Here is a 27,240-nt window from a genome sequence, read left to right as displayed (position 1 = left end):
TGGAGTTAATCTTACCCCTGTGGCTGTGGGTATTATCCCCTCTTAGGCTCTGAACAATGGGTTCAAAGCTGGAGTTGGGAGCTTGCTGAGCATTCAGAGGGAAGAATGACATGTTGTCACCACTGAGAGGCCTGAGAAGGTACACTTGACTCGGAATGGATTACCTGGTGACCGCAGTCCTCACACTCAACAACACACACCATACTGACAGCAGAGATGATGTCATTCCATATATGAATTCAAGTCAGAATGGAAAACAGAAACATTCAGTGATAGTGAGAGGAAGCAGTGAAGTAGCTTCATGAGGTTAATCCCAACGTAAACTGAAGGATTCACAATATAATTGACACGATTTAATGAAATGATAAGCAATGGCTTAGCAATGGCTTTTTTCTTTACAAGAGTATATACTGTACATACACCATCATAAAAGTACTGTTTGTTGAAGAAGTGTCAGTTACCTTTTCATTTGAAATGCTTCTCCCTCCTGCGTGTGAAAGCAGGGGTGAGCATGGACTTTTCAAGATGAAGGGCCTGCTGTCATACCAAGAGCAGCCAGATGCAGTTTCATCTTACAGACTGTGTGTTTGTGTGTGTGTGTGTGTGTGTGTGTGTGTGTGTGTGCGTGTGTGTGTGAGAAAGATACTCACAACACCTTAATCAATCCTCCCTACTCATCAGCTCTACACGTCTAGACCACGGAGGTACTGTACAGGACAGGCAGAAGGACATTTGTACTCTTGGGATCTCTCACACACAAGGGTCTTCTTTGAACAGCAAAGTTTCAGAATATTTATTTATTTAGTTAATTTATGTAAAAGGCACCATGCAAAATTTAAAATGTAAAAAAATGTGATGCATCATACAAGATTATAGCTTTTAGCTCATTCAATTGTTGTCCCTACTGTAGTCCTTATTTGCATTTGTAGTCCCTAAAGTAGTATATAGTGTTGCTGGACAACATCTGATAAAGTTTTATGCAAAAGTTTGGGAATCCCTGGTCAAAATGTATGTTACTTTGTATAGCTAAGTGAATGGAAGATGAACTGATCTCCAAGTTAAAGATGAAACAACATTTTAAGAAACATTAGTGTATTATTTTTTGTGAAAAAAAGAAAGGAGCACCATGCCATAGTTTGGGCACCCAGAGAGATTTGAGATCTCAGGTCATCTTTACCAAGGTCTCAGACCTTAATTATCTTGTTAGTGCTATGGCTTCTTAACAATCATCGATAGAAAAGACCAGGTGGTGCAAATTCCAAAGCTTTATAAATACCCAAACTCCTCAAACCTTGTCCCAACAATCAGCAGCCATGAGCTCTAAGCAGCTGCCTAGCAAACTAGAAAACTAAAATACTCAAAAAACCCTCCCTTAACCCTGCCGTCCTCCAGAACTAGAGACCGGTATCACTGTTACCCTTCTTCTCTAAAACAATTGAACGTGCTGTATCTAACCAACTTTCTAACTTTCTCTCTCAGAACAACCTGCTTGACCCCAACCAATCGGGCTTCAAGACCGGCCACTCCACAGAGACTGCCCTCCTTTCAGTCACCACTGCCTTCCAGTCTGCCAGAGCGGCTTCGAGGTCATCGTCATCATTCTGCTGGACCTTTCTGCAGCGTTTGATACGGTTAACCACCAGATCCTGCTCTACAGACTTTCTGAGATGGGCATCACTGGCACTGCATTCCAGTGGATCTCATCCGACCTGTCGGGAAGATCCTACCAGGTCTCCTGGGGAGGCAAACTGTCAGACCCTCGCCAGCTCTCCAGTGGTGTCCCTCAGGGCTCCGTCCTAGGACCCCTCCTCTTCTCTCTGTAAACCACCTCACTCGGACCAATCATCACCTCCCATAGCTTCTCCTACCACTGCTACGCTGACGACACGCAGCTGTACCTGTCGTTCTCCCCGACCGATCCGGGGATCTCAGCTAGGATTGAGGCCTGCCTCGTAGACATCTCCGCCTGGATGACCGAGCACCACCTCCAGCTGAACCTCGCCAAAACAGAACTTCTCATCATCCCGGCAAAACCCTCCATCTCCCACAACCTCTCAATCACTCTGGGATCTGCGACGGTGACCCCCTCATCCTCTGCCAGGAATCTTGGGGTTACCATGGATGACGAGCTCTCCCTCACGGCCCACATTGCTGCAGTCTCCCAGTCTTGTAGATTCACCCTCTACAACATCCGGAAGATCAGGAGATACCTGTCTGAGCACTTCACCCAGCTGCTTGTCTAAGCACTTGTCCTCTTCAAGTTGGACTACTGCAACTCGCTGCTCGCCAATCTCCCAGCATGCGCAACCCGCCCTCTTCAGAGGATTCAGAACGCAGCGGCCCGCCTGGTCTACAATCTACCCAGACCCTCCCACGTTACTCCGCTCCTCATCTCCCTCCACTGGCTACCCATCACGGCCCGCATCAGATTCAAGACCCTGGTACTGACCTTCCGAGCAGTGAACGGGACTGCACCCGACTACATCAAGTCTCTCGTGCAGCCTTACACCCCCACCCGCCACCTACGGTCTTCTTCAGACAACCGCTTGGAGGTCCCACCGCTCAAGACCGCCCGGTCCCGACACAAGCTCTTCTTTTGCCTGGCCCCCCAGTTGTGGAATCAACTCCCCACCTCCATCAGAGACACAGACTATCTCTCCACCTTCAAGAGAAGGCTCAAGACGCTCTTGTTCCAGGAGTACAACGGTACTTAGGAATGGTTTGCTGAACCCATTGCTAGTTTCCTTAGAGACGTGTTGCTCTTGTTGGCTAGTGGCAACTGATTTAAACTGTTGTATTTGCTGCAAAAAATTATATTTCAGTTAATCTTATTAGGGTTCCTCCGTCAGGAGGACCCTATTGTGTTTGTTGGTATTATTATTATTGCCACAACTACGGCCCAAACACAGACTGGCCCACATCAGATCATAGGGGGCGCCACAGGCGACGCCCAAATGTCCGATTTTCTAAGTGATAGCATTTCCACCCCATTGCTCAAATTCTTCTGAAACTTGGTGTGCATGCCTTATTTCTCATGGCGAACAAAAAAGCCTCAAGGAGCCATAAGGTCCGCCTGATCGATTTTCCTGTACAGTGATAATTTGGGAAAACCTTCAAAATTCCTCTTCTCTTGAACCAAAGGTCTAATTAACTTGAGATTTTGTACAGATATGTATCATTGACGTATTTAAAAACGTTACTTATAGCAATTGAATAAAATACTAAATAGCTGAAAGGGGTGTATTTATGTACGTTTCCACATTGCCTCAATATGTTTGTGTCACTAAATCAAAGTTCATTTTGAATGATGGGTTTTCAAACCTAATAGGCTTTAAGGTGACACGCCCATGAAGTACCATAAACAATTTCACCTTGATATGTCAAAATATGACTGAATTACAGCTGTTTGAACTTGGACCAATTCTGACAATGCTTGCCATTGGAGAAACAGCTTTTTTTTGTTCAGTAACTGAACATGCCAATACTCAACACTGAGAATAGCTCAACGAGCTGGAACGGTGACCTGCAAAGTTTAAGGTCATAGGTTCAAATCAAGCAACACTGAATCTGTCTTAAATTTTAATATATGACATTGTTCTGAAGTACCATGCGCAATTTCACCTTGATATGTCAAAAAATCATTGAATTACAGCTGTTTAAGCTTTGGCCGAATCGAACGAGCTATGCTACAGGATATACATCTTTATTCGGTGCGGACAGAAACTGATCAGAATTTATCAGACTTGCAGGTAGCTCAACGGGTTGAAGTGTTGTACTGCAAAGCATAATGCCACAGGTTCGAATCCAGGCACAGTCTTTTGGCCTGTCATAATTTTGATTACTTGTTTAGTTAAACAGGCAGACATCATTCTGAAATACCATGCACAATTTCATGCAATTTAACCTTGAAATGTCAAACTTTTCTTAACCTTTGTCCCAAAGCTGACAAAATATTGTCAGCTATATTGTTGATATTGTAACTTTCTTAACTACATGCTCTTATGGTTCTTCCCTTTGGCACTTATTTTTTGGTTGTTCACAATGTGTGCTTCTTGTTTTGGCTACCTGCAATGCTTTGGGGCTATCTTGTTGTTATTATCAGTGACCTATGCACTTTGTAAAGCTCTCTCTTGGAAGTCGCTTTGGATAAAAGCGTCTGCTAAATGAATACATGTAAATGTAATGTAAAATAATGGATGCCCACAAAGCAGGATAAGGCTATTAAAAGCCAGCAAAGTGTTTTCAAGTAGCCATTTCCTCAGTTCGTAATGTAATGAAGAAATGGCAGTGAACAGGAACAGTGGAGGTCAAGTTGAGATCTGGAAGTCCAAGAAAACTTTCATAGAGAACTGCTTGTGGGATTACTAGAAAGGCAAATCAAAACCCCCATTTTACCTTTAGGAAAATTTAGCAGACTCTGGAGTGGTGGTGCACTGTTCTACTGTGCAGTGACACCTGCCAAATATGACTTTCATGGGAGAGTCATCCTTTCCAGTGTCTTCACCACAAAGTTTTATGTCAGAAGTTTGCAAAGGAACATCGAAACAGGCCTGATGCATTTTGGAAACATGTTCTGTGGACCGATGAAGTTAAAATATAACTTTTTGGACGCAATGAGCAAAGGTATGTTTGGAGAAAAAGGGGTGCAGAATTTCATGAAAAGAACACCTGTCCAACTGTTAAGCACGGGCGTGGATCAATCATGCTTTGGGCTTGTGTTGCCACAATGCACGGAGAATATTTCACAAGTAGAGGGAAGAATGGATTCAATAAAATAAGGGCCCTTTATCTTTTTTGTTATTTTAAAACTGTAAAAGATGGAAGTAAAAAAGTATTCTTGCTTAAAATATGAAATAAATGTGTTGTCTTTGTGTCTTTTATCAACTTTTTGCCTTTCGGAAATCAGGTCATCTTTTAATCGCTTAGCTATTCACATTAACAGATTTTTATTTAATTAAAACTATATATAAATAAACTAAATGCTTACTTCTCTAAAACTGAGACTTAATTACAAAACAGTGACTTAAAATTCAACTTTTGATGTGGAAATATATTGAAACACTGTAGGCTAGAGAGGATCTAAAAATGTAATGTATATGTTTAAAAAACGACCATTCCTGATACTCTTAGTTGCGTGTTGTGTATTACCAAATTGAGCTGTGGTGAGCCTGAGCTATCCTCTGGAGAAACCACAGCAGGCCCCAGTCTGTGGAAAGACTGAGTCTAGGAGGGGTGACTATCTTATCCAATCACAACACTGGGGAGGCATACTGTGTTCATATGGCCATCAATCCCCCCAAAATAATAAGTCGTATTTTATATGCTGATTGGGATTTGTAGGAAAAAGTATTGTATGGGTATGTGAGAAAAGCATTTGCCTCCTGAAATGTTCTAATTTGTGACAATCTGTGACTGGGTGATCCCCACACATGCAAGTAGTTACTTTGTATTCAAGTCAATCCATCATAAAATAATTAATAAGTGGGTGGTTAGGGTTGAATAAAACCATGGAAGAAATCAAGATCCAATTAGTGCTTTATATGGGCATGGCAAAGCTATACCAAGGGGCTGATATAGAAGTGAGTTATGGAAAGCATAACAGGGTCCTTGGCAACCGATATGGAACAAGGTAGCTTCCACACCTGAGTGTGAGTGATATTTTTTTTTTATTCTTATATTTTTTTGAGAAAAGTTAACAAGCTAATGTTAATATCTACACGTTAACTTCTTAAAAGTTGCTGAATATGTTTCTTACAAAAGTATTAAGTACTGTATGGAAACATTTGCTAATCTATACTATAATGTGAGAAATCTCTCGCTGTGTGTGTGTGTCTGCCTGTCTGTGTTACTATAATTTCATAGTGGGATTTTAGGGCAACAATTGTTTAACAATTAGCATAGAACGATGTTTATGGAGAGAACTCCAGTTCTACCCCTACTACGTTCACATCGCCAATCACAAATGTAGTTTCCTTGGTCAGTTGTCGGTGTCTTATTTGTGTGAATGCGATACAGAAAATACAGGACTATTTTACAGCACAGCATAGCACAAGGGACATCCAAATCACCAACGGTATCATGACAACTATAACCCATCTATAATTCCAGGAATCTGTGTGTGTCACCTATCACGGGCACTGTGCACTATCTATCTATAGTTCCAGGAATCTGTGTGCGTGTCTCACCGACACCTTAATCATCAACTGCATCACGGGCACTGTGCACTAGTTTCTTAAACAAGGAAATGTGTTACTATGTTAGGAAATACTACACAGTCATTCCATCTAGTTGGCAACAATTATGTTGTCTATGTGTTGCCAGCTTTGGGTGTAAGCCATTCTATAAATTATAATTGTTCAAGTTTTCCAATCATGCAAATTGTAAGTGACTGGTATTTTGGATGTTAAACGGTTTACCAAAGGGTTTTAAAAGCCAATTGAAAATGTCACATTAAATGAAACCTTTTTGAAATGGACATAGAGTCACCATGGCTATTGGAATTAAACTGGCCCTAATTACTCTGAACAATTAAAGCTGGAGTCAGTTCTTTAACAACATACAGTGGGACCCTAAACCACAAAGATGAAGAAACTCTGGCATTTATTCTCTGAGCTGGAAAGACTGCGGTCAGGATGGAAAATGAGTCCTCTATGGACTGTCTTCATTTAAGGGTCCTCAAAGGGAAACCAGTTTTACACTGTAATCCTTTTTATCTAGTGTGTACAAATCAGCCCTTTTCCAACGACAGTTCTAAATGTGGTTCATCCCTTCAGTGTTTTTGATTAGACCTCCATATGCCCAAATGAAAAAAAACCCTGTCCCGTCCATAGGCAAAATATAAACGTCCCTCATCACAGCTAATCTCACATAGTTATAGAGGATGTAACCCAATCCACGTTCAGCGATTTTCATAAGGGCAAAGAAATCCTCAATAGGAATTGAAGGCATGCATCAAACTGCGGGCTCAGATCCTTGCAAGACGCATACCAGCAGACCCAAAACAAATTGTCTCATTGGGAACGGAAGATGTAAAGGTTTATAAACCTGTAATTTGACTTGAAGGAGTTGGCTGGATGTTTTTCTACCAGTGCAGTTGACGATGTAGATAGTTAATTCTATTCACATCCATTAAACCAAACAGATTTGATTCTAGATCTTTTATTCGTTTTAAGAACCAAAGAGATGTTTTCAGTTTTCCATGTAAAGCCAGCAAATCTGTGTGAATCAGAACTCCTGCAGGCTTGACAATGGGGCAGTAAACTACACTACAATGTGTGTTTCTTCCTGTCCACTGTTGTTGGTCTATAACAGAGAAGTGTTACTGTAAAAGCCCATGTCTGTTAACTACTACATTGTAGGATGCTTACAGCTGAAATCAAAGGCATGAAACCCAAACTTAAATTAATTAGTTAGACGTACAGTATAAATTGTCAAATTCCCTTTTTACCTCTTGTCTTGAAAAGTACAAAAAAATCTTGTTCCCTCTATTAATGCACATCATGTCTGCATCTACTGTATGGTGTTTAATAAAGCTAGTACCCTATGATAAATGTCCTGCTGATTTAATAAAATTGTTGTTTTAATCTGGTACTGTAAGTAATACTTCCAGATGGTAGAATGAGAAATAAGTTATCTTGAACGCTTACCACTGGGCTGGCACAGGGAATAGGCAGCTATCAGCACAACGACTAAATAAAGTGCCATTAAAGTTGGCACATATGAAGTGAGCCAAGGACATTAAAATGGTATAGTGAGACCCACTAATATGATGTGGCCAGACGTATAAAAGGAAGGGGACTGTGACATGAATACTGGGTGGAAGTGATTATGAGTGCCAAGGCAACCGGTTACCCAACATGGGCTGGCCTCAGTATCAGCACTCTTTTACATATTGTAAATGCAATCACACACACACAGACACACACTACACACATGCACGCACGTGCGCACATACACATCATACTGGACATTGCATACTGTTACGCAACACACACATGTTTAAATGGACAACATTTACATGCAATATTTTTTTATCAAAATTCGAAATTATATAAATGTATTACAAAACATTTAACATGGTTTACAAGCTATTTCAGTTTTTCCATTGACTGAAAGACTTGGAATGGAGCAATAATTTTGTGCATTGTGAGAACACATCTGCAGCACAGTGTATTTCAGTGAAGAAGCGGGTTCCTTTTTAAAGTTGTTCACCCGGAACAGATGTGTTACTCTTGTCTGAGACTAGTGCATGAAAGAGAGAAGTGCTGCTAATTCCAGGGGAAGAAGGGGAGCTTCTTAAGTTAGCAGACATATTTCATAATTAAAGGCCACAGCGCACACTGGGCTCAGACTGCACATGTGGTCTCACTATGTGGAGGAAGAGAGGGAAGGAGAGAGACAGGGAGTCAGAGAGACAGGGAGGGAGAGAGACAGGGAGAGAGAGAAACAGGGAGAGAGAGAAAGAGACTTGGTGAGATTTCTCTATTTGCAATTGGCAAAATTTGCAACAAACTCTCAAGTCTGAACAGTGTGCTCCATCCATTCATTTTTCCTGTGTATATGGCACAGTATGAAAGCAGAGAGAGTCTGCATCAAGTCAGCAAGGGCAAAAGACTCCTGGCTTGTGGTGCCATCTTCACATTACAATTGACTGAAATTAAGTATACTCTAAAGTTCATCAAAGATAAACACTGAAATTACTTGAAACTCAAACGACCAGACAGTATTAGTTCTACTGGTTATAGGTGTTCTTGGAGTGTGGAAGAGCAGTAGTCTCTCATCCAACAATATGGTATATAACACATTACTGAAACCTGACAGAAAGAAACTGGTGAAAAAAATGACAGTGGAGGACCTTAATGGGAAAACAACATCATGGTAAAACAACTAACAAACCACAATTTTCGACACCCAAAACTACTCTGGAAATCTTTTCTCCTCCTGTATAGGTTGTAATGACTCAGCATTTTAATAAAGGACACCCTGGCCAATAATTATTTAGTTGGTGCTAATTTTTTTTATTTAGTTGGTGCCCAAAAGTATTTAATTTGGCAGTTGACTACTGCAACACCTCACCAATTATCGCCTGGGAAAGATAGTTTTCTCAAGTGAGGGTCTGAATCAGAAGATCAGTTTGTGGCAGCCTGAAACAGGGGTGACACAATTTGGTCATTCAAGTAAAGCTTTTGTAAAAAATATCAACAACACATCAGTATTGTTATATACAATGATATTGTTTATTCCCCATTGTTCCCTCCGTGGTTCAACACAGAGAAATTGTATTCAATGTGTGAAATTACCTAGTTGGTATTGTCAGTATATAGATTCTCTCATGTTGCATTGACATCCTATAGATTAATGTGTAAATTACATAGACATCAGTCTGGGTCTCACATAATTGTTGTTGGTCGGAGTTACAGTTTCTAAAGAGAGGTATCACTGGTCTTATACAGAATTCCTGCTAACAGCATATGATCATTTTTTAAACTTGTGTCTTGATGATATATCAAATACCTAATCATGTCATACAATATAATTTGTCCAGAAAAAAATCAATTAGCAATAAAGCAAGATATACCCATGCACAGATATAGTATAAGGTTGTGAAAAGTATTACATAACCGACAAGGAAGAAACACATTTTTTACACTTTTTGTGAGTTAGAGAACTGACATATAACGTTTCACTGAAAACTATTTTTCTTTCAGGATTTGTCCATGACCATGTTCAAGGAAATATCCTCAAACGTCAAAGATAATCAGGTTTTACTTTGTAATATCAAACACCATTAACTTACTGTAAAAACACATACACTGTAATAAATAAACTATTTACATGTCTTTCACACACACATGCTAATTTAGTTATAGGCTTATAATAAATCTACTCCTTAAGTGAACAAGTCAATAAGGTATGTATTTTTCCCTGCTTAATATAACTGTCACTTTTTTGATCATCCACATTGGGACAACATACAATTTCAATATGGAGGCACAGTATTAACAGTTGCTAAGCTCTTTGAGGTGAATGTTTCCCTTACATCTTCTTGGACAACATGGAAATCGTAGCAGTTTAGTTCCTTCTATGTGCTGCCCTTCGATTCCAGAAAGATCAGATGTCATGGCTGTGGCTCCATGTTCCTCTAGCACCCCTGAATGGAAATGTACCCAGGATGATGGCTTCAGTAGCTGACCTACTTCCCTCACATTGTCCTTCCTTGAGATTGCTAGCTGTCTGTCATGCTGACAGCCACCCCATGCAAGAGTCTTCTGTACTGTGGCTTTCGCATTTTAATCTGTTATTATGTCACAAACAGTCACGAGTCCCAGCCAAAGTCCTGTCCAGTAATCTGGTAGAATCGCAGGTTGAAGGGCCGGTAAAAGTGCCTGAGCTTTTGCAGTACATCCAGGGGGATCTGGGGGTGGGGGCGCCCCTTGGATTTCCCCAGGCAGCGTGGCCTATTACTGCCCTCTGGCTTTTTCAGGCAGGGGAAGCCCTTGGTCTGGTTGAAATAGAAGTGCTTGTCGCTCACCACCCTTTTCAAACCCAGGAAATCTTGGACACGGCCCATCTCTCCAGCTGGGTCTGACACCAGCCGTTCACCACTGACAAACAGGAAGTGGGAGAGGGGGAAGTGCTGGAGCCAGTTCTCTAGGTGTTTTGCATACAGGCCAATGTGTACTGCACTCCAAGATGTGTCAATGAGGCCTGAAGCGTTTTTAAGGGCCAAGTTTTGGAAGGTGGGCAGGCCTGGGTTCTTCGATAGGGTCTGGGTATAGTCAGACACAGCCCGCGTCACAGGGTCCCTCACGACAACAATGAGCTTGGTCCTGCAGTTCATGGCACACACACGGCGTGGAGCTTCTTTGGTGACAAAGTAGCTGGGGGTCTTCTCCATGGTGATCTGGCCCTCCAGAGTCCTCGGCATGAGGTTTCTGTCAGAGACATAGAGGAACATGAGTCATCTGCACTATGGCAATGTAGCATAATATTTTCACCTATTGACAAAATGATGTTTCACATTAAGCCTGCTTGTTAATATGGTCAGTCGATTATTATTTTTACTATTTTTTTTATTTTGTATTTTTATTGTTTTTTACAGCATGTATACTTTCCAGCACAGGTCAAGATTTGAACGCAAATAAAATAGATCCCTCCTAGTCTTTTTAAGCCTCCAAAAGAATAATTGTATTGTATACCTAAAAACAACCTCTCCCAAAATACATGCAATTAAAACACCATATAGAATGTTTATGAACCAGGACTGGTACCTCCCAATCTGGTTTTAAGCCAGGCAAAATGGGAGGTCGCACAGTCAATATGGATCTGATGAGTCAAAGCCACAAAACCACTAGAACCACTTTACAGCAATTTCCTTAAGACTTCCGGCCGTCTCCCCCCTCCTATCCCTGCACTGTGGAAAGATAGCTGTGTTCTAACCTCTGGCTCCTGGAGAACCTAAACAGACCAGTCCAAAGAGAGGCACATGGGACACATTAGAAATACACCTCAGCTAGCACTGACTTGAGATCTCAGATTATCAGTACTGCATATTTTAGGACAACTTTGCCTCAAGACATAAGGGATAGACATGTTCTATGCATTTTCTAAACATTACAAGTGCCCTGCTTCCAAGGCTTAGGAGTAGGAACATAATTTCATAGGGAAAATGGTTCAGAATCAGAATTCTGATTCTGAACCATTTCCAGAATCAGAATCAGTGTTTATTCGCCATGAAAGTTTGCACAGACAAGGAATTTACTTTGGTAAGAGAGCCTATCTAGGCAGCCATCTTCGGCGCCAACTACGGTTGGCAACAGTTTTACCATTTCAAAACATAAACCGGGTAAATGTATTGTTTTCTTTGTATGTATATTTTATTTAAGAAGGAACAATGCACATTAATTAACATGAGCATTTTGGTTCATGATGTAAATATGCCAGATTTAGCCATTAAGGTTAATTTCCTATGCAGTTTCTGGCAGATTCATGGCATGTAAAAACTTTTAAAGAACTTACAAAAGCACATAATCACACAAGATAGTTGCCTTTGTGAGGTTTGTTGCTATTTATATATTTATATTGCATCTTTGATGATTGACCTCTGTTGTTACAGTAATAACCTGATCTGTGCAAGTTTCAACATTGTGATTTGGTTCAACATAATCTCTCTAAATACAAATGTGGTTGTGTTGTCTACTATGCCGGCTGGCTTCTCGCAGTCCCTGCTCTTCTCCCCAGCTTTGCGTCAGTGGAAAACATCAAATTCTGAACCAACTCATACATGTAGTGTCTAATGAAGTTAAGGACAACAATGGCTGTGTTTTTGGTGAAAATTGATTTTAGGAACAAAGGTTTTCACTTCACAAAGGATAATGAATAATTTTTAAATAGCTGAGGAATTATCCAAGGACCATATATTGACCATATAAATTATATAATATAAAATAATATAAAATCAGTTTTTGGAAAAACCTTGTGGCTTTGTAAAAAAAAACAAACAATGATTTACAAAGCAAAATAGCGCTCCAAACAAAGCAGGATTCTCTGTGGTTTTTGAGTGACTTTGATGAGAGTTCCAATAAGTGGTTGGACAAATAACTATTAATTAGTACAAATGTCCACTCACATGACATGGTACAGAAACAGAACTGAATAACTCTAATCAAGTAGGTGCTAACATGAACTACATCTAAATGCAGCGTTAATTTATTTTCATACGAACTGCACTATACAACTGGTAACTGATACCACATCCTGTTTGTCCCAGTTCTGCTCAAGATCAATGAGTCTGGCTCTCCATGCCAGTGGCGCTAAACAGATCTTAGCTAATGGAGGTGTTAATGTTTGGTAGAAACCAAATCAGCTTTTTGTGACTTATTGGGTGTCACCCTCCCTCAGAGGTGAGGTTTGTCACAGCTGTAATTGACCAGAAGTTCTCCCTGCCGTACTCATAAATAGTTAATACAATGTGGCTTCAGCAGTTCTTCCTGCCTCATCTCTGTCTCAGTGTCCTCTGTAATTACATAAATGAATTAAAAAACATGATTTCATGACATTAAAAGCTTTAAAAAGTTTTTAAAAGTTTTCACAAGTGGAAAGTTGTTAAGCCAAAGGACTGAACGTTGAAAGATTTCCTTTTAAATTATTTTTCTTGTTTTGAAGAACCGTCAGTACATTTTATTCTATAGCCCTACAGTATACTGATAATTGAAAAATGTGTTATAGTGGCATGACTGACCCAATTTTATAGCATCAACTTGTTCATGAGCTAAGAAAAACACAACACACGGTCCAGGTTCCCCTCTTCTACAACAGCATGTGCCCCAGGAAACAACTCAGAGCAGGCTTGTTTTGCTGACAAGGCACTCAAACTTGAAATTTGCCAATGTGTACAGGAAGAAGTTCTTTGTTCTCATTGAGGTGATGTGCTACTGATTATAGGAGTAATATGTAGTAACCAATCTAGGTCAAAGCATAGCCTACCCCCCACAGGTCAAGATGTTGTGAGATTTTTATGGCTGGAGCCAAGCGAGCCTACTTGACTGCACTAAACCTGTGTTTCACATTTAACTGTTATACCTCCTTTTCATCACTGTAGATATTTGGAACACTACATGAAGATACATAACATCAACTGCTCTTTCTCAAATGACAGTTCCATGAGCAAGAGCAATAACCATACTCTTTCAGATCTCTTCTTCGAGAAAGTGGAAGATTTTTTTTAACTTTTGAGAAGAACCGGGTAGTGCTCGTATCTGCAGGAGTCTGACTCTGTGGGAAGTACAGTCGTCTGTGAGATCTAATTAAAGAGGCGACTAAAAATCAGGCTTGTAAAAGAGGCAGGGGAACAAACAACAAGCTGGAGAAAAAAAACTACATTTCCCAGCAGGAATTTGCACAAAGGCTGCCTAAAACAGCCTAAGGGGAACTGAGAGCCTGTCAGGCTGACTTACTGACTGTGGGAAAGTGTCTCACCTTGTGTCTTTCTGATAGTGAGAAAACACTTTTTTTTAAACACTAAAACAGTAGATTTGTAGTGAGAAACCATCAATGTGTACAATAAGTAAGATGCTACTTTATAGAGACCTCAGTACGGGGAAGTCATTGTGAGTTAGCTACTGCATGAGTGAGCGAGCACACCAACAGTTCACACCAACACTGATGTATCAATTTCAGTCAGTAACTGACATATTGAAACACAGACAATATAGACTTAAAACAATATTTGGGTGAATAGAGTGCCATGACCCACCATGCAGATGTCCTGTCTACCCGGGTCTGTGTCTTAAGGGGACAGCTTAGTTGACAAGTCAGAGACGAGGGCCCCAGCCATGGCGCCAGAGTGTAATGGCCACCCAGACGTGTACAGTACAGGCTTGACTATGGCCTCAGGATGGGTTGTGTGATTGAGCACCAGCACTAGCCAAGTAACAATCAGCATTCCTCAATAGTCAGAGAACTGAATCCACAGAAGAGAAGCTATGGAAGCAGATTTAGATGGGTAGCTGTTGTCCCATGTTTAGAATGACACTTAAGTTCTTCACCCCTGCAATCCCCCTTCTGAAGTCTCTCATCAGTGCCGAGTCAAACACTGGGACTGTGTTTTGTCAGACTTGTGACTTGAAAGCAGATATCTCACAGTGTGGGTACCAGACTAAATGTCCTACACCCGTCCAAACCTCCAAACTAAAACAGGAAACGGAAGTAGTACGATAGAATCTCCATGGGCAACCACAGGAGTGACAAGGATGCTGGCACCACCCACAGATTCAAAAGCTGTTCCTTTGCATGATACTTTTGAAAGTTGTGAATGATTATTCCCTCAGTAGGGGTCTCTGGTGCACTGGACACTGCAGTGGAGGACTGATACCATGGGCACTGTTTGTGTGTGTGCTGGTCTCTCTTTAATGAGACTAGTATACAGTGCCCGTGATGCAGTCGGTGATGAAAGATGAAACACACAATTACAGTAAGTTACACAATGAGGTGTCAGACTCCACAGCAACTCCAGATTTTAGCATATGAGAGGTGGGGGCAGGGTAACAGCCAGCCTTACAATTTCATTGTGAATTACACCCTCTGATAAAGCCTCCTAATGCATGCGCTAATGAAGCTAAGCGCAAGTTCAGTCAGGCAAGACCGATCCCTGCACTCGGGCATACTCGATAATGTTTCACTACTTCCTCCCCCCGCTAAGAACGTTCTTCTTTCCCTCTTTCCTATGTCGGGCTGTCATCTGGATTTCAGTTTGATTAGCGTTCCAGTCTATCAATTAACGTTGTCAAATCTTCCTCGTAGGTGTCAGCCTTTCACAATGATCCCGATTCTCTCCCCGTTTAATTTGTCCATGCTATCAAGTGTGCGACCCTCCACCTCCCTGTCGCCACCCGGTGCCTTGTCTCTGTTCTTCGACTCATTGGCTGGGTCTTCGGCTGCCGCCACCGCCACCAGTGTCTGGACTTCGTGGGGGATTCTTCTTTGGATGTTGGGCAGGCGACCTTTGATCAATAATTCCCAATGGGATCTAAGCTCCAAACACTTGTAGTACATTTATTATTCTGTAAATAAAAATCACTTACTCATCCCAGCTGGGTTTCAATCAGAGACCTAGGTCTCTCCTGATTGAAATGAAGCGTATGATGCTGAGCTGAGCATGGTTCTCAAGATTATTGTGGGAAACTCACTGCCCTAAAATCAAATTTGAAAAATACACAGATACATACATACACAGACAGATACATACACACAGAAAGATATTCCTGACATTATTAGAGAGATGAAAGAAACACAACATGCTAATTACTGACCAGTGGCGATTTTAGACCCTTTTTAGGGGTGCTCAAGCATTTATTTTCTCAGCACCCCTAAAAATAATAATGATAAAACTATTAAAAATTTAAATTATTATTGTTTATTATGATTTGATGCTGGTTGTTCATGAAGAAAGTCACATCCTTATTTTTTTCATTCAATATTTTGCATAATAATTAGGGCTGTCAAAGTTACCGCTTTAATAACTAAAAAAATAGTGCCGTTAACGTCAGTTTCTATTTTGACCCTGGGAATCATCTGTCGTCACATGATTTCGACTGCCGACGGTAGCTGAATGATGGAGAAAGGGATTTTAGATGGGAAGTTCCTCTTCAAAAAGTTCTGAGACGGTTTGGTAACAAAACTAAAGGTTGATTTATACTTCTGCGTTTTTACGCACACGCACACGGGGAACGCCCTCTCCGTCAAGAAACTCCCTCTCCGTGTCTTCTCCGAGCCCCTCAGAGAGCTCTGCGTGCACCTACTGATTTTCCTGACTATCTGTCCGTCCGTCATTTTACGGATACCCCTTGGCTGTGATTGGTCCGTATTAAGAACAGCTTGCGTCAGGGGTGGGGCGGGGTTGCTGGGACCAACAAGACAACAGTATCCTTTGACCGCCATTGTTGTAAGTTTTTACAATTCATATTTCAGCTAAACAGTACATGTAAATCAGCATCTGAATTAAATTGTAACGATAAATGGCCAGTGTAGTTGCTGAAAATGTGCTTATTTTATTGATGAAACGGTTCATTTGTAAATGAGCTCTGACTTTTCGATAACCTAGCTAGCATCGCAGTGCAGCACCATCGACTGTTCTGGCGGTGAATTGCTTTCAGCACGCAGAGCCGTCGGAGTAGTATAAATTCAACCAATCCGTCCGACTCAGTCCGACTCCGTGCGTGCGTCTCTCCGTTAACGGAGACGCAGAAGTATAAATCGGCCTTAAGGCTGTGTGTACTGATTGTCAGGCTGCGTTTAGTTATCACCGTAGTACTACTTCCAGCCTAAACTATCACATGCAAGCAAAGCACACACCTAGCAGCAGCGTAAGCAGCGGTAGCGGTAGCAGCAGCATCGTTTGCTCCAGTAATATATGGCAGACAACACTTGCAAAAGAAGCGAGCAGCTGACTGGGTTCAACAAGATAAAAACTGCATCGTTCAATATTAAGGTCAATCTGTGGTTGCTTAAGTATATGAAGTATGTTTAAGTGAGATTTGAATATTATGGAGCAGGATATCGTAATAAGCTATGAGACAACATGTCTTAAATGTGTTTATATTCCAGAATAAGTCTAATTTTGTGGATGTTTAATATACAGCAGTATAGTCTGTGAGTGACTAAAACTCCCTTACAATTTAAGTTGTGTTCCATCTGAACTTGTTACATGGACATTATCATCCAGTTAGGCCTATCTGAAGTTAAGTATACACTTTTATTGTTATTTCCACAAAAAGTCATTTATTGGGGTAACATTTTAACAGATTAAATAGATTTAATAATTTTGCGATTAAATGCAATTAATTTCGATTAATCATATGTAATAATGCGATTAATCCCGATTTAATATTTTATTCGCATGACAGCCCTATTAATAACACATACATGTATCAATTGTTATCCAGTGAAATTAGGGATTTATTACAGGCATGCAAACTCCTCACCTTTATGTGAGACTCAAGTAGTTCAACACAATTATCCTGTTTTTTATTGTTTTTTATGCTATACAAAAAATGTCTCTATGGTTAAAAGAACATGACATTGTTTACAATATCACAGATTCGACATAGATCTAGACTCTAAATTTTGCTCTCAACGTGCACCAGATTCATGCATTTAATTCTAAAATGTAATACATTTTCTTCCGGGGGAGCATGCCCCCGGACCCCCCTACAGGGTTGGGGGTTTGATGTATCCTTCTCACCTTTTTTACCCCTGACCTGTTTGCATGCCTGTTATTAGCAATGGGGTTTAGCACTTTTCAAAGACACTGTATTCATGTCACATTCTCATTGGGAGCTGAGCAGCCCTAAAGGTCTGATTCTAGAATCGACCCTGTTACTGACTATTGTAAAAGTGGGCTCGTCCAGTCTTCACAAGATTCCCAAGAAGACGTTTTGAAGGACAAGTAATGGCTTCAACATAAAGAAGCATGGAAGATGTACAATTTCTTTACAAACTATACTAATACTGTAGAAGGCTATTTGTCAAAAGCATGTTAGTGACATACTTACCAAATCTAATTTATCTTCAGAAACTGTTGCTGCCTGTTGATATAATTTGTTATATTAGGCCTACTCTCAGTATAGAACTAATTTTAAACTAATTTTAAACTCACTGAACAGTGAGTATGTGTGACAAAACTGTTGGCCTTCCTATTTAATGGTTAATTGCAATGATTCAATTGAACATTTGTAATGTTTAACCTAACATTATGCTTGTGGGTATGGCAGGGTAACCAAGCATGACAACCAAGCATTCGAAACATTTCATTTTGGGTTGGTGAAGTCAGGTTATTATTTCTATTCACTGACATGCGTCTTTTACAACTGATTCCTATAGAACCCCACAAAATGGCCAGACTGAAATTTCTGTATTTTATTGGCTCCACAATGGACCACAATGCACCTCAAATTATTATAATTCCCACCATATGGGGTGTGAGTATACCCTGGCACTACAGCAGCCAGAAAGCCCAACCCCAAGTGGGGTTACACTTTAAAACACAGTGCAGCTGAACACCACAGCCAAACCACTTCCTGGTCTGTAAAATCACTCAACGAGTTTAGGTCCCACTTTTGCCTGATGGCTGAAGGCAAGACGCCAGAGAGAATGAGGTGTGTGAAAAATCACCTTTACCTTTAGGAAATCTGTTTGGGTGTAAAGGTGTATTTACTATGCTCTATGTTGTATTAGGATTGTCCATAATGGCTTGAAAACTAGCAGGAATACTACAATGGTAAAATAAATCAAATCCAGTACAGGTCTGGCACTAAAACCAGAGAAAAATCGCTCAATTCACTGCAATAAATAATGTATGTGGAATAACTGTGAATCTGGGAACAGAGAATTTCCTGTTTACAGAATGAAATGTATTCATGTTTGTCATACAGTGTCAGCATTCTTGCTGATCAATCTGCAGTTATGTTGATGAATAGGGCAGAAATGAATCTTGTCTGATCAATATTCTGTCATCCAGATCAATGTTTTTAATCCAGTTCTTGCTTTTCAAAATAAATATATTACCAGAGATTGGAGATATAGAACAAGAGGAGTAGAAGAAAAGGAAGGGGTGAAATCAGGGACCCTTCTTGGGCAGCACAGTCCTGCTCCCTAATAATTGATTATAACAATGTTGGTTATTTTCTAACTGTACATCCTTCATCATACCAGCTTCCAGCACATTCACCTGTTGTTCTAATTTCCATAATGTCATAAAAATCATTATTTTTTTAAGTCTATCTTTCTAGTAGTATTGATATCTGCCTGTGCCCTTCTAAAGCTGCCCTGACAAGATGTATATTGTTGTTTAATTGCAATCCAATTGACTGAGGCCTTTGGTGTCAGGGGTGAAGGTCAGCCAATTGACAAGCTGTCCAAATCATAGCAACAGGACTTGGTGATCTGGCATGGTTTTTCCTCACAGAAAGCCTCAATGATCTTTCCATTAATCATGGTGTGTTTTTATCATAAATTTTCTGTAGCAGCTTGGTCACAGTGTGTTGAAATACTGATATATGCCATAACTCTGAGTGTGAGAATATAGTTTTAATAATTTACCAGGACATACTCCAGGTAGAAAAATAATTGCAAAACAGCTTCAAGTCTATTTCTAATTTTGTATTCAGGACTAGTATACGTGGAAGTGTCCCATGGTGCTTTGCAGCTGCCTCACAGCAAGAAGGTCCTGGGTTTGATTCCTGCATGGGGCATGTTCTCCTCAGGCCTGTCAGTGTGTGTATGTGATGAATAAACATTTCTTCTTCTGAAAGTAAAGATTTAAGAAGAAAAAAAAATCCCCTCAAAATTGAACAACAGATAGAAAAATAAGAAACTGTGAGGGATAAAAGAATATCACATAGGCAATACATGTTTGTTTGTTGTGACATGTCATCACTCTCTCAATGACGTCACCATCTCTCAAGGAAAGATTATACTGTAAATGTACAGCTCTGGAAAAAAAAAAAAGATACCACTGCACCTTTTCTTTCCTTTTAAAACATTTTGAGAAGTACAATTTTTAATGTGTGGAACAGAAGGGTAAAAAAAAGGAAAGAAAGAAGATGACTGGGGAGGTTGGGGAGGTTTTGTTGGAGTAAAAAGCTATTACTGTACCATAAGTTGAAAGAGGCCACATTTGCTTTGTGTGATTTGTACCATGTTACTTATGTATGATGATTAGGTAACCTACGGTATTAAGTAACCTAATTGCACAATCAAAAGGGTTGTAGAATCGAAATGTTCTGCATTGTTGAGCAATGTCAATGTCCATTTTTGAAATTGGTTAAAAAAAACACTTCTAAAACTGAGAAAAACGAATGAGACTATTATAACTCATCGGAACCTGACAGAGAAAGAAACAAGTTCCTTTAACCCATACTGTGGTGACAAAACACAACAAGCAGTGCCATTGTGCAATGAAAACCTGTGGTTTTCCTGTGCTGTCTGGTGTGGTGGCTCTCATGAACCCATATGAAAAGCTTCATTCCTAAGTCGACTTAAACCCAGGAAACAACACAGAAAATCGTTAAATCCCCTTTTTGATTTGGACAGGGTTTCTGTGGGTTTCCCCTAACTCTGTTAAGAGCACATATGCACAAATGAAGACAAACAGGAAAGGGAGGGAGGGAGTGTGGGAGAAAGAAGAAAAGGGACAACAGATATAGCAAGAGGACATCAGAGCTGAGAAGATTAGTGTTTGTTTCACAGCCAGAGCCATTGGAACAGTCCACACATCTCCAATGTGATGTGTATGAAGTCTGTGCACATGGGATCTGGGTCTCTCATCATGGACGGGACAACATTTTTATGTGAGAGAGCACGTCTCTTTCTCTCCCATCAAAAACAGACTCAGTTAAAACTGAAGCAAAATACTGTTCTGATTAGAAGCTATTTACAGTCAAAAGCCTTATTTTCATAAACAGTGACTTGGCAATTGACCAATTTGAAACAGGCTTACAGTTTTTTACGGTCGCTAGGACACGTTTCTCAATACTTAAGTCACTTTTTCAAAACTCTTCACACAGTTCTCCTAACCAACTTTCCGCTCGGCACAGCAGTTAATTGCACATTCAAAATGCACTAAAACTACCAAATCACTTCATACATGTCTCAAATCAACTCATTCTTACATAACACTAGCAAAGATTGACAGCCAACAAACATACTTTGTCACCCACAAAACAATGACCTACACACCATCCACTGATACAATAGGAATGCTACTGTAATCTTCTGAATTTGGTTATATTTGTCATCTAGGGCAATACACCTAGGAAAAAATCTTCTGGTATGCCTGATCCATCCCTTTCAATGTTCAGGCATCCAGCATTCATTGCGTCCAGGAGGGACATTTGATCATGTGGATGGTGGAACTGTATGACTGGTCATACAGTAAACCTTCCATCTCCAAAATAATGATTCAATGGGGTTGAGGAATGGAGAGTAAGGTGGGAAGAAAAGTGACACCATTCTGGGATGGGCTGCAAACCACTCGGTGACTGCACAGGAGTGGTGACATACAGTGTCCCATACAAATGTTGGCTTTCTTCTCTGTGCATCCTTTTCCTCACCTAGCACAACCCTTCCGTAGAGATAATTTTATAGCATTTAATTTATTGATTCCAAATATATTTAATTACAATATTACTGTAGAAATGTAGCAAATTTCTGTCTCATTCGGCTTTGTATTATGTTATTGTTTTGAACTGAAGTTTAACAGTTTTGAAAACAGTATGTAAGCATGTGCAAATTGGCCTTTAGGTACATAGAGTTTTGGAAGTTGTTGTGTCGAAGTGAGAAAAGATTGAATGTAATTTCAAAGATGTAGTCATTGAATGCATTTTGTGCCAAAGCAATGATAAATGGTCTACAGTTTAGCCCACATACTTCTGTTGTGCTCGCTGTGTGAAGAGTTTTGAAAACGTGACTCAAGTATTGAGAAATGTGTCCTAGCGACTGTAAAAAACTGTAATATGAAAGTTATGTACAAGTTAATGCAGCGTCAGAAAGCATTTGTTTTTGTGTAGGCAGACTCTCACCACCATTTACTAGAATGCCATCAGAAATTCAAAAAAGGAAACTGACACACTGGAGAGGAGGCACCCAACAACAACCTGGCACTGTAATGAGTTCCAAAAGTAAGGGTCTCTCTTGTGTCTGTGTGTGTACATGTGTGTCTGTGTGTGTCTGTGTGTGTCTGTGTGTGTGTGTGTGTGTGTGTGTGTGTGTGTGAGACAGAGAGAGAGAGCGTGTGTGTGTTTGTGTGCATGTGTGTGCATGTGCATGTGTCTGTGTGTGTGTGTGTGTGTGTGTGTGATAGAAAGATACAGACAGGTGAGAGAGAAAGACGGGAAGTCTGTGTGAGGTCCTTCCTGGTAACAGAGTGAGTCAAGAAGAAAGAGGTCAGGTGTGTTTTCCTGTGAGGTGTGTTTCCCTGACAGTGACTCAAGGGAGAGGGCCATGAAGGTTCCACATGGATGGGCTCGTCCAGGCACCTGTCACCTTTTTGTGTTACTTCGAATAGGTCCAAACAAAACTGATTCCCCACAACATGTCCTGGTTTAGTACCAGAAGCATGAGTTTTGTCCCTCCATAGTTCCTTCATTGTATTCCTGTATATGAATCAACCATTAATACTGAACTTGTAGTTGTCATCCTGTATCATTTGTTCTATGATTAAGAGATGCTTGTAAACATCACAATGCTACATTTGTGTGATTGTGTTGATGTAATGTAGGCTGCAGTACGTGTGTATGGAGTCAGTTTCTGAGACCGGCTTGGCAGCTTGGCAATTAAAGCACATCTAGTACACAACCCTACCCTACCCAGCCCTGGGCCCTGCCCCCTGAAAAACAGGTCTGCCACAGGCATTTCCACATAAACACTTCATCCACCACTCTGAAAGAGGGTAAGAGAAAGGACACAGTGAGGGAACAAGAGAGAGAGGTATATGGGGTTAAAGACAACAACAGCCACAGAAGTGAGAGAAGACACAGAGAAAGACACAGAGGGCAGAGGGGAGGAGAGGAAAAAGGAGAGGAGAGAGCGTGTGGAGCAAAGTGAGAGATTAAGAATGGAATAGAGGAAGAAGAGAAGGAGGACAAGTCTAGCACCAGCAGCATGCTAAAATTATCAGTGGCAAAAATGTTTCCATGTGTCCTTATGTTTGAAGTTAACTTAAAACACTAAAAAAGGCAAAAAATACGACATTACTGTTAAGAATACCTTTCCCTCTTATTCATATTTAAACTTGATTTAATAGTTAAAATAAAAGTTGCATTCTTTACTTCCAAGACCTCTCTCCATGTTGTTTCTCAAGCAACAGTATATTGTTCAGATTCAAAAAGGTCTATCTATTCAGTCTTTTATAGTTTAAAAACTCTGTAATGTAAGCTATAGGTTCTTGTGAATGATATGTTCATGACTTTCCTTAAAAAATTCGACATAGTGTCCCATGCCATGGCATTAGGTTTGACAACCTCATAGGCAAAACCACGCTGTCTAAAGATGCTTCCAGACCATCTGGATATAATCAGCACGTACTCTAGCCCTTCACTTAGACATTTTATAAGCCTTCATTGCAACTAAATAACCGCTCTGGTCAAGTAATTCTATCCATCAGGCCCTAATACTGGAACAGTCCCCTAGGCTTATGTCCCTGAAGGAGAATATTATAAGCCACAATTTATCATGTCAATGTCCCTATAAACATTTACATTAATTTAGCTGATTTAGTTCTTACCAGGTGATATGTTTTATTATATTACAAGGTCAAATTCAACTCTTAGTCCTCTTATGGTGAGCATTATTTTAAATATAAGTAGCCATAATTTGAATGGTAATGTGTGATTTAAAAAAAATTGGCCAACAAGTTTTTTAAATGGCTGTCGTTATGATGAACTGGCCCTTTGGGACAAGGACCATCACCCGTTTCCTAACAGGTGAGTGGTTTTGTCAACAGACTCAACCGTCATCCTCTCCCGATTCATCATCCCGCTGTGACTGGGATGTCCACAGCTTCTGCATGTGCCTCTAAGCAGTAGGTTGGTGAGCATCTTTTATCATATTTTGCAAATTTAGCCTAAATCAACCAGTTAGGCTATATATCTTCGTAACGTAATTGTACCTGCTTTATTACGCTATTGTAAGGTGAATTCCGGTAATCTGGGACATTGCGTAATGTGGGACACATTACGTTTTCTTCCCTGCTATGACAATATCTAGTCCACACAACTTTGACTCTAGGTTTAGCATGGATGTTATGACTGAAATCACAAAACGTGATTGGTGTGGTGTCACAGAAAGGGCCAGGGCACGTTAATTACGAAGCTCCGATGAGAAAAATGCATGCAAAAAATGTCCCAGATTCATGGGCGTAGATTTAGGGGGGGACGCTACTTGTCCCCACCAACATTTGAAAATGACAAAAGTGTCCCCACCAATATTTTTGTGAACTCCTTTGTAATACAATTTGGATCGATTCCGAAAAAATATTTTGCACAATATATTTGAAAAACGCATTTCCTATTATTGTCCGTCGCCCCAAAAAGTTAAAAAAAAAGTTAACCAATGCGCCCTAGAGCCTGCGAGACTAGATTATGTAATTTAATTGAAGTGGCATAGTCAGAAACACTGTGAATCTTGACTTGCAGAAAGAGAGCTGTCAGTAGTCTGACACTGTAAACTATATACGCCAGGAAATAATAAAGCCTCATATTAGTATTTCATTTGGTCTCAGCATTTATATTTTTTTACCCTTTTGTGTTTTTTCACCACCCAGACAGTAAGTAGCTAGCAAGGTCGTTGTTAGTTAGCTAGTACTAGGAAAACTACCCACACAGTGCAAACCTGCTAGCCTTACATCGCCACCCATTCTACAATGGAAAAATGTTTTGAAAGTTGTTAGTGTAGTAGAGCATGTAACTTTTGCTTGTATTAAATATATCCCTAGCGTCTGCAATCTTTCGACCAGTGTGTTAGCAGCAGCAGGTCTTGTTGAAGCCAGAAGGATAAATCTACCCACATAATGGGACCGTGCTAGTTTAGCATAGTACCAGCAGGCTAGCAACTCAAAAGTGATTTTAACTAGTAATAAGTAGGCCTATATGATCCCTTGGATAGTAATATCCCTATAATCGCGACCAATGCCAGCAGTCAACTAAGCATGTTTAGTGTCTGTATTATTTAAATTGATGAATTACTGTGCAGGAAAAACGGCACCCTGAAGCTACAGATGTAGAGCAGGTTGGTGATGAATCAGCATCAGGGGTTCAGGTGAGAAGTTGAATTGTCCACTTTGGTAAAGATTGCATTAAATTGCTGTTTTTTAAACGATGTTTAGACAATGTTACCCATGAATGTTATCATTTACACTTATACTTGTAGGTAGTAAAAAGGTATAAATATAAATCCATTATTTCATTGCTTAGAAGTCCAGTACAGATGATGTAGGCCTAGTACAGCTCCATAAAATCTGAACCAGTTACCTAGGCCTACATATATATGTATATATATTTTTTTTTGTTGGGGGGGGGGGGGGGGCCTTCAATGTCCCTACCAAAGCTGAGACCAAACCTACGCCCTTGCCCAGATTACCCGGTTTCACCCGACCCTGCATTTAAAGTAAACATTTTGTAGGTATTTTGGTCAATATTTCGTTCTTACCTGTACCATTCGAGTCCTTTATCGAAAAATCTGTCAAAAAAGTGAGGTTCCGCGCCAACAGCTCTCAGGTCCGGGTGAATACGGAGGAACTCCAGCAGAGCGCGCGTTCCACCTTTTTTCACACCGATAATGATGGCTTGAGGGAACTTTTTACTGCCAAATGTGTTGGACACGGGGATACCGTCTGAGATTTGCCGTCCGACTCTTTCCACCTGTTTGACGGCAACGGTTAAAGCGGTTCTAGTTGAAATGGCTGTACTGTTCCATCGAGTCTGTGTTTCGGGGAGTTGACTGAGATGCTCTGATGGTCGCAGGTTGTCATCAATAACATCCATGACATTATAGTGCCGGTTCAGAAATTGCCTGTCATAAACTGGTCTCGGCGCCGAGTCACAAAATTCGGTTAGACAGTAGAAAAAGTAGGTAAAAATTACGATCATGGTAAAACACACTGACACTTTGGGCAGCGCCTTTCCAAAGTTTAACCTAGTTTTACATACACTACATCCCATGAGTTGTTCTTCTCGTCTATCCTCAAAAAACAAAACGTTGACACCATGCTTCTTTTTCCAACATTGAGTCAATTAATTATTTCTAAGACTGTTGAAGAAAGGTACATTTAACATTTGTGTAATTGCAGATAGCTTGTCATTAAACATTAAACTAGCCTGTCTACATAATGTTGTCAAACGTCACGTATAAGAGATGTGAAGAAAAACGCATCTATACTTGTAATCTATATATTGTAATTCATCGTTATGAAGTCAATTAACCTGCCTTAGAGTTTTGCAGGCTGTTCACTGCCTTGCTCTGGACTCAAGTCTGGTCTGGTGATCACTTATTCAACATTTCCTCCCCTCTCCCCTTCAAAGACATGCACGCCCTTTTTAGAAGTCTCCACCCTTCCCTTCTGGAGCACAGAATAACATTCCCCATGAGACAAATACAGAAATGGAAGATCAAAAAGTTAATTGTTTCTTTTATTTTGAATGTACAGCCGTGGCCAAAAGTTTTGGGAGCGACATACATTTTGTGTTTGCAAAGCTTGCTGGGCCTTGGCATAAAATGACGCCTGTGTATGTATGCTACTGCTAACATCATTTAATTAAGTCATATCATCAGCACAGGGAAAAGTGTGAATTAGTTATAGCCAGGTGAAATCACTATCATTCTGATTGGATTTTAATTGCATTTATTTTTTACCATGGAGCTCTCCTCTCCATTGTTTGTTGAAAAGTATATTTTCTTATTGATACATTTATAATTATAGTGCAGTACATGTTAGTTTGCATTTTACTAAAGTAACCAGACCTGTATTCATATTTTTCATCCCTTTAAACTTCATGATGAATGACAAACCTCCTCCTTTACCTGCCCCCTGAGCCTCAGTGTTTTATGAGCATGTGGTATCTTATGACACACATCCCTAAACAAAGAGAATGAGTAAAAAAGTAGCAGCCCTTTAAACAACCCAGACATGTCTTCTGTATCTAATTCAGTATTTGTGTGTGTGTGTGTGTGTGTGTGTGTGTGTGTGGG

The 27,240-nt window shown here is 40.3% G+C and overlaps 1 protein-coding gene across 1 annotated transcript; it reads right to left on the bottom strand.

The window, feature by feature from the left end:
- Positions 1-9,247: 9,247 nt before the first annotated feature.
- On the bottom strand, positions 9,248-26,263 carry LOC146253543 (heparan sulfate glucosamine 3-O-sulfotransferase 6-like). Its single transcript, XM_084678537.1, has 2 exons — positions 25,702-26,263; positions 9,248-10,934 (listed from the first exon to the last, which is right to left on the bottom strand). The coding sequence occupies exons 1-2, from the start codon at positions 26,211-26,213 to the stop codon at positions 10,316-10,318; spliced, it is 1,131 nt and encodes a 376-aa protein (XP_084534663.1). The 5' UTR covers positions 26,214-26,263; the 3' UTR covers positions 9,248-10,315.
- Between the last annotated feature and the right edge of the window lie 977 nt (positions 26,264-27,240).

Source organism: Hypomesus nipponensis, chromosome 17, assembly GCF_054491055.1.
Source record: "Hypomesus nipponensis isolate SF chromosome 17, ASM5449105v1, whole genome shotgun sequence".
Classification (NCBI taxonomy): Eukaryota; Metazoa; Chordata; class Actinopteri; order Osmeriformes; family Osmeridae; genus Hypomesus; species Hypomesus nipponensis.
The sequence above is the reverse complement of the archived record's forward strand: the minus strand, read 5'-3'. Positions and strand labels throughout refer to the sequence as shown.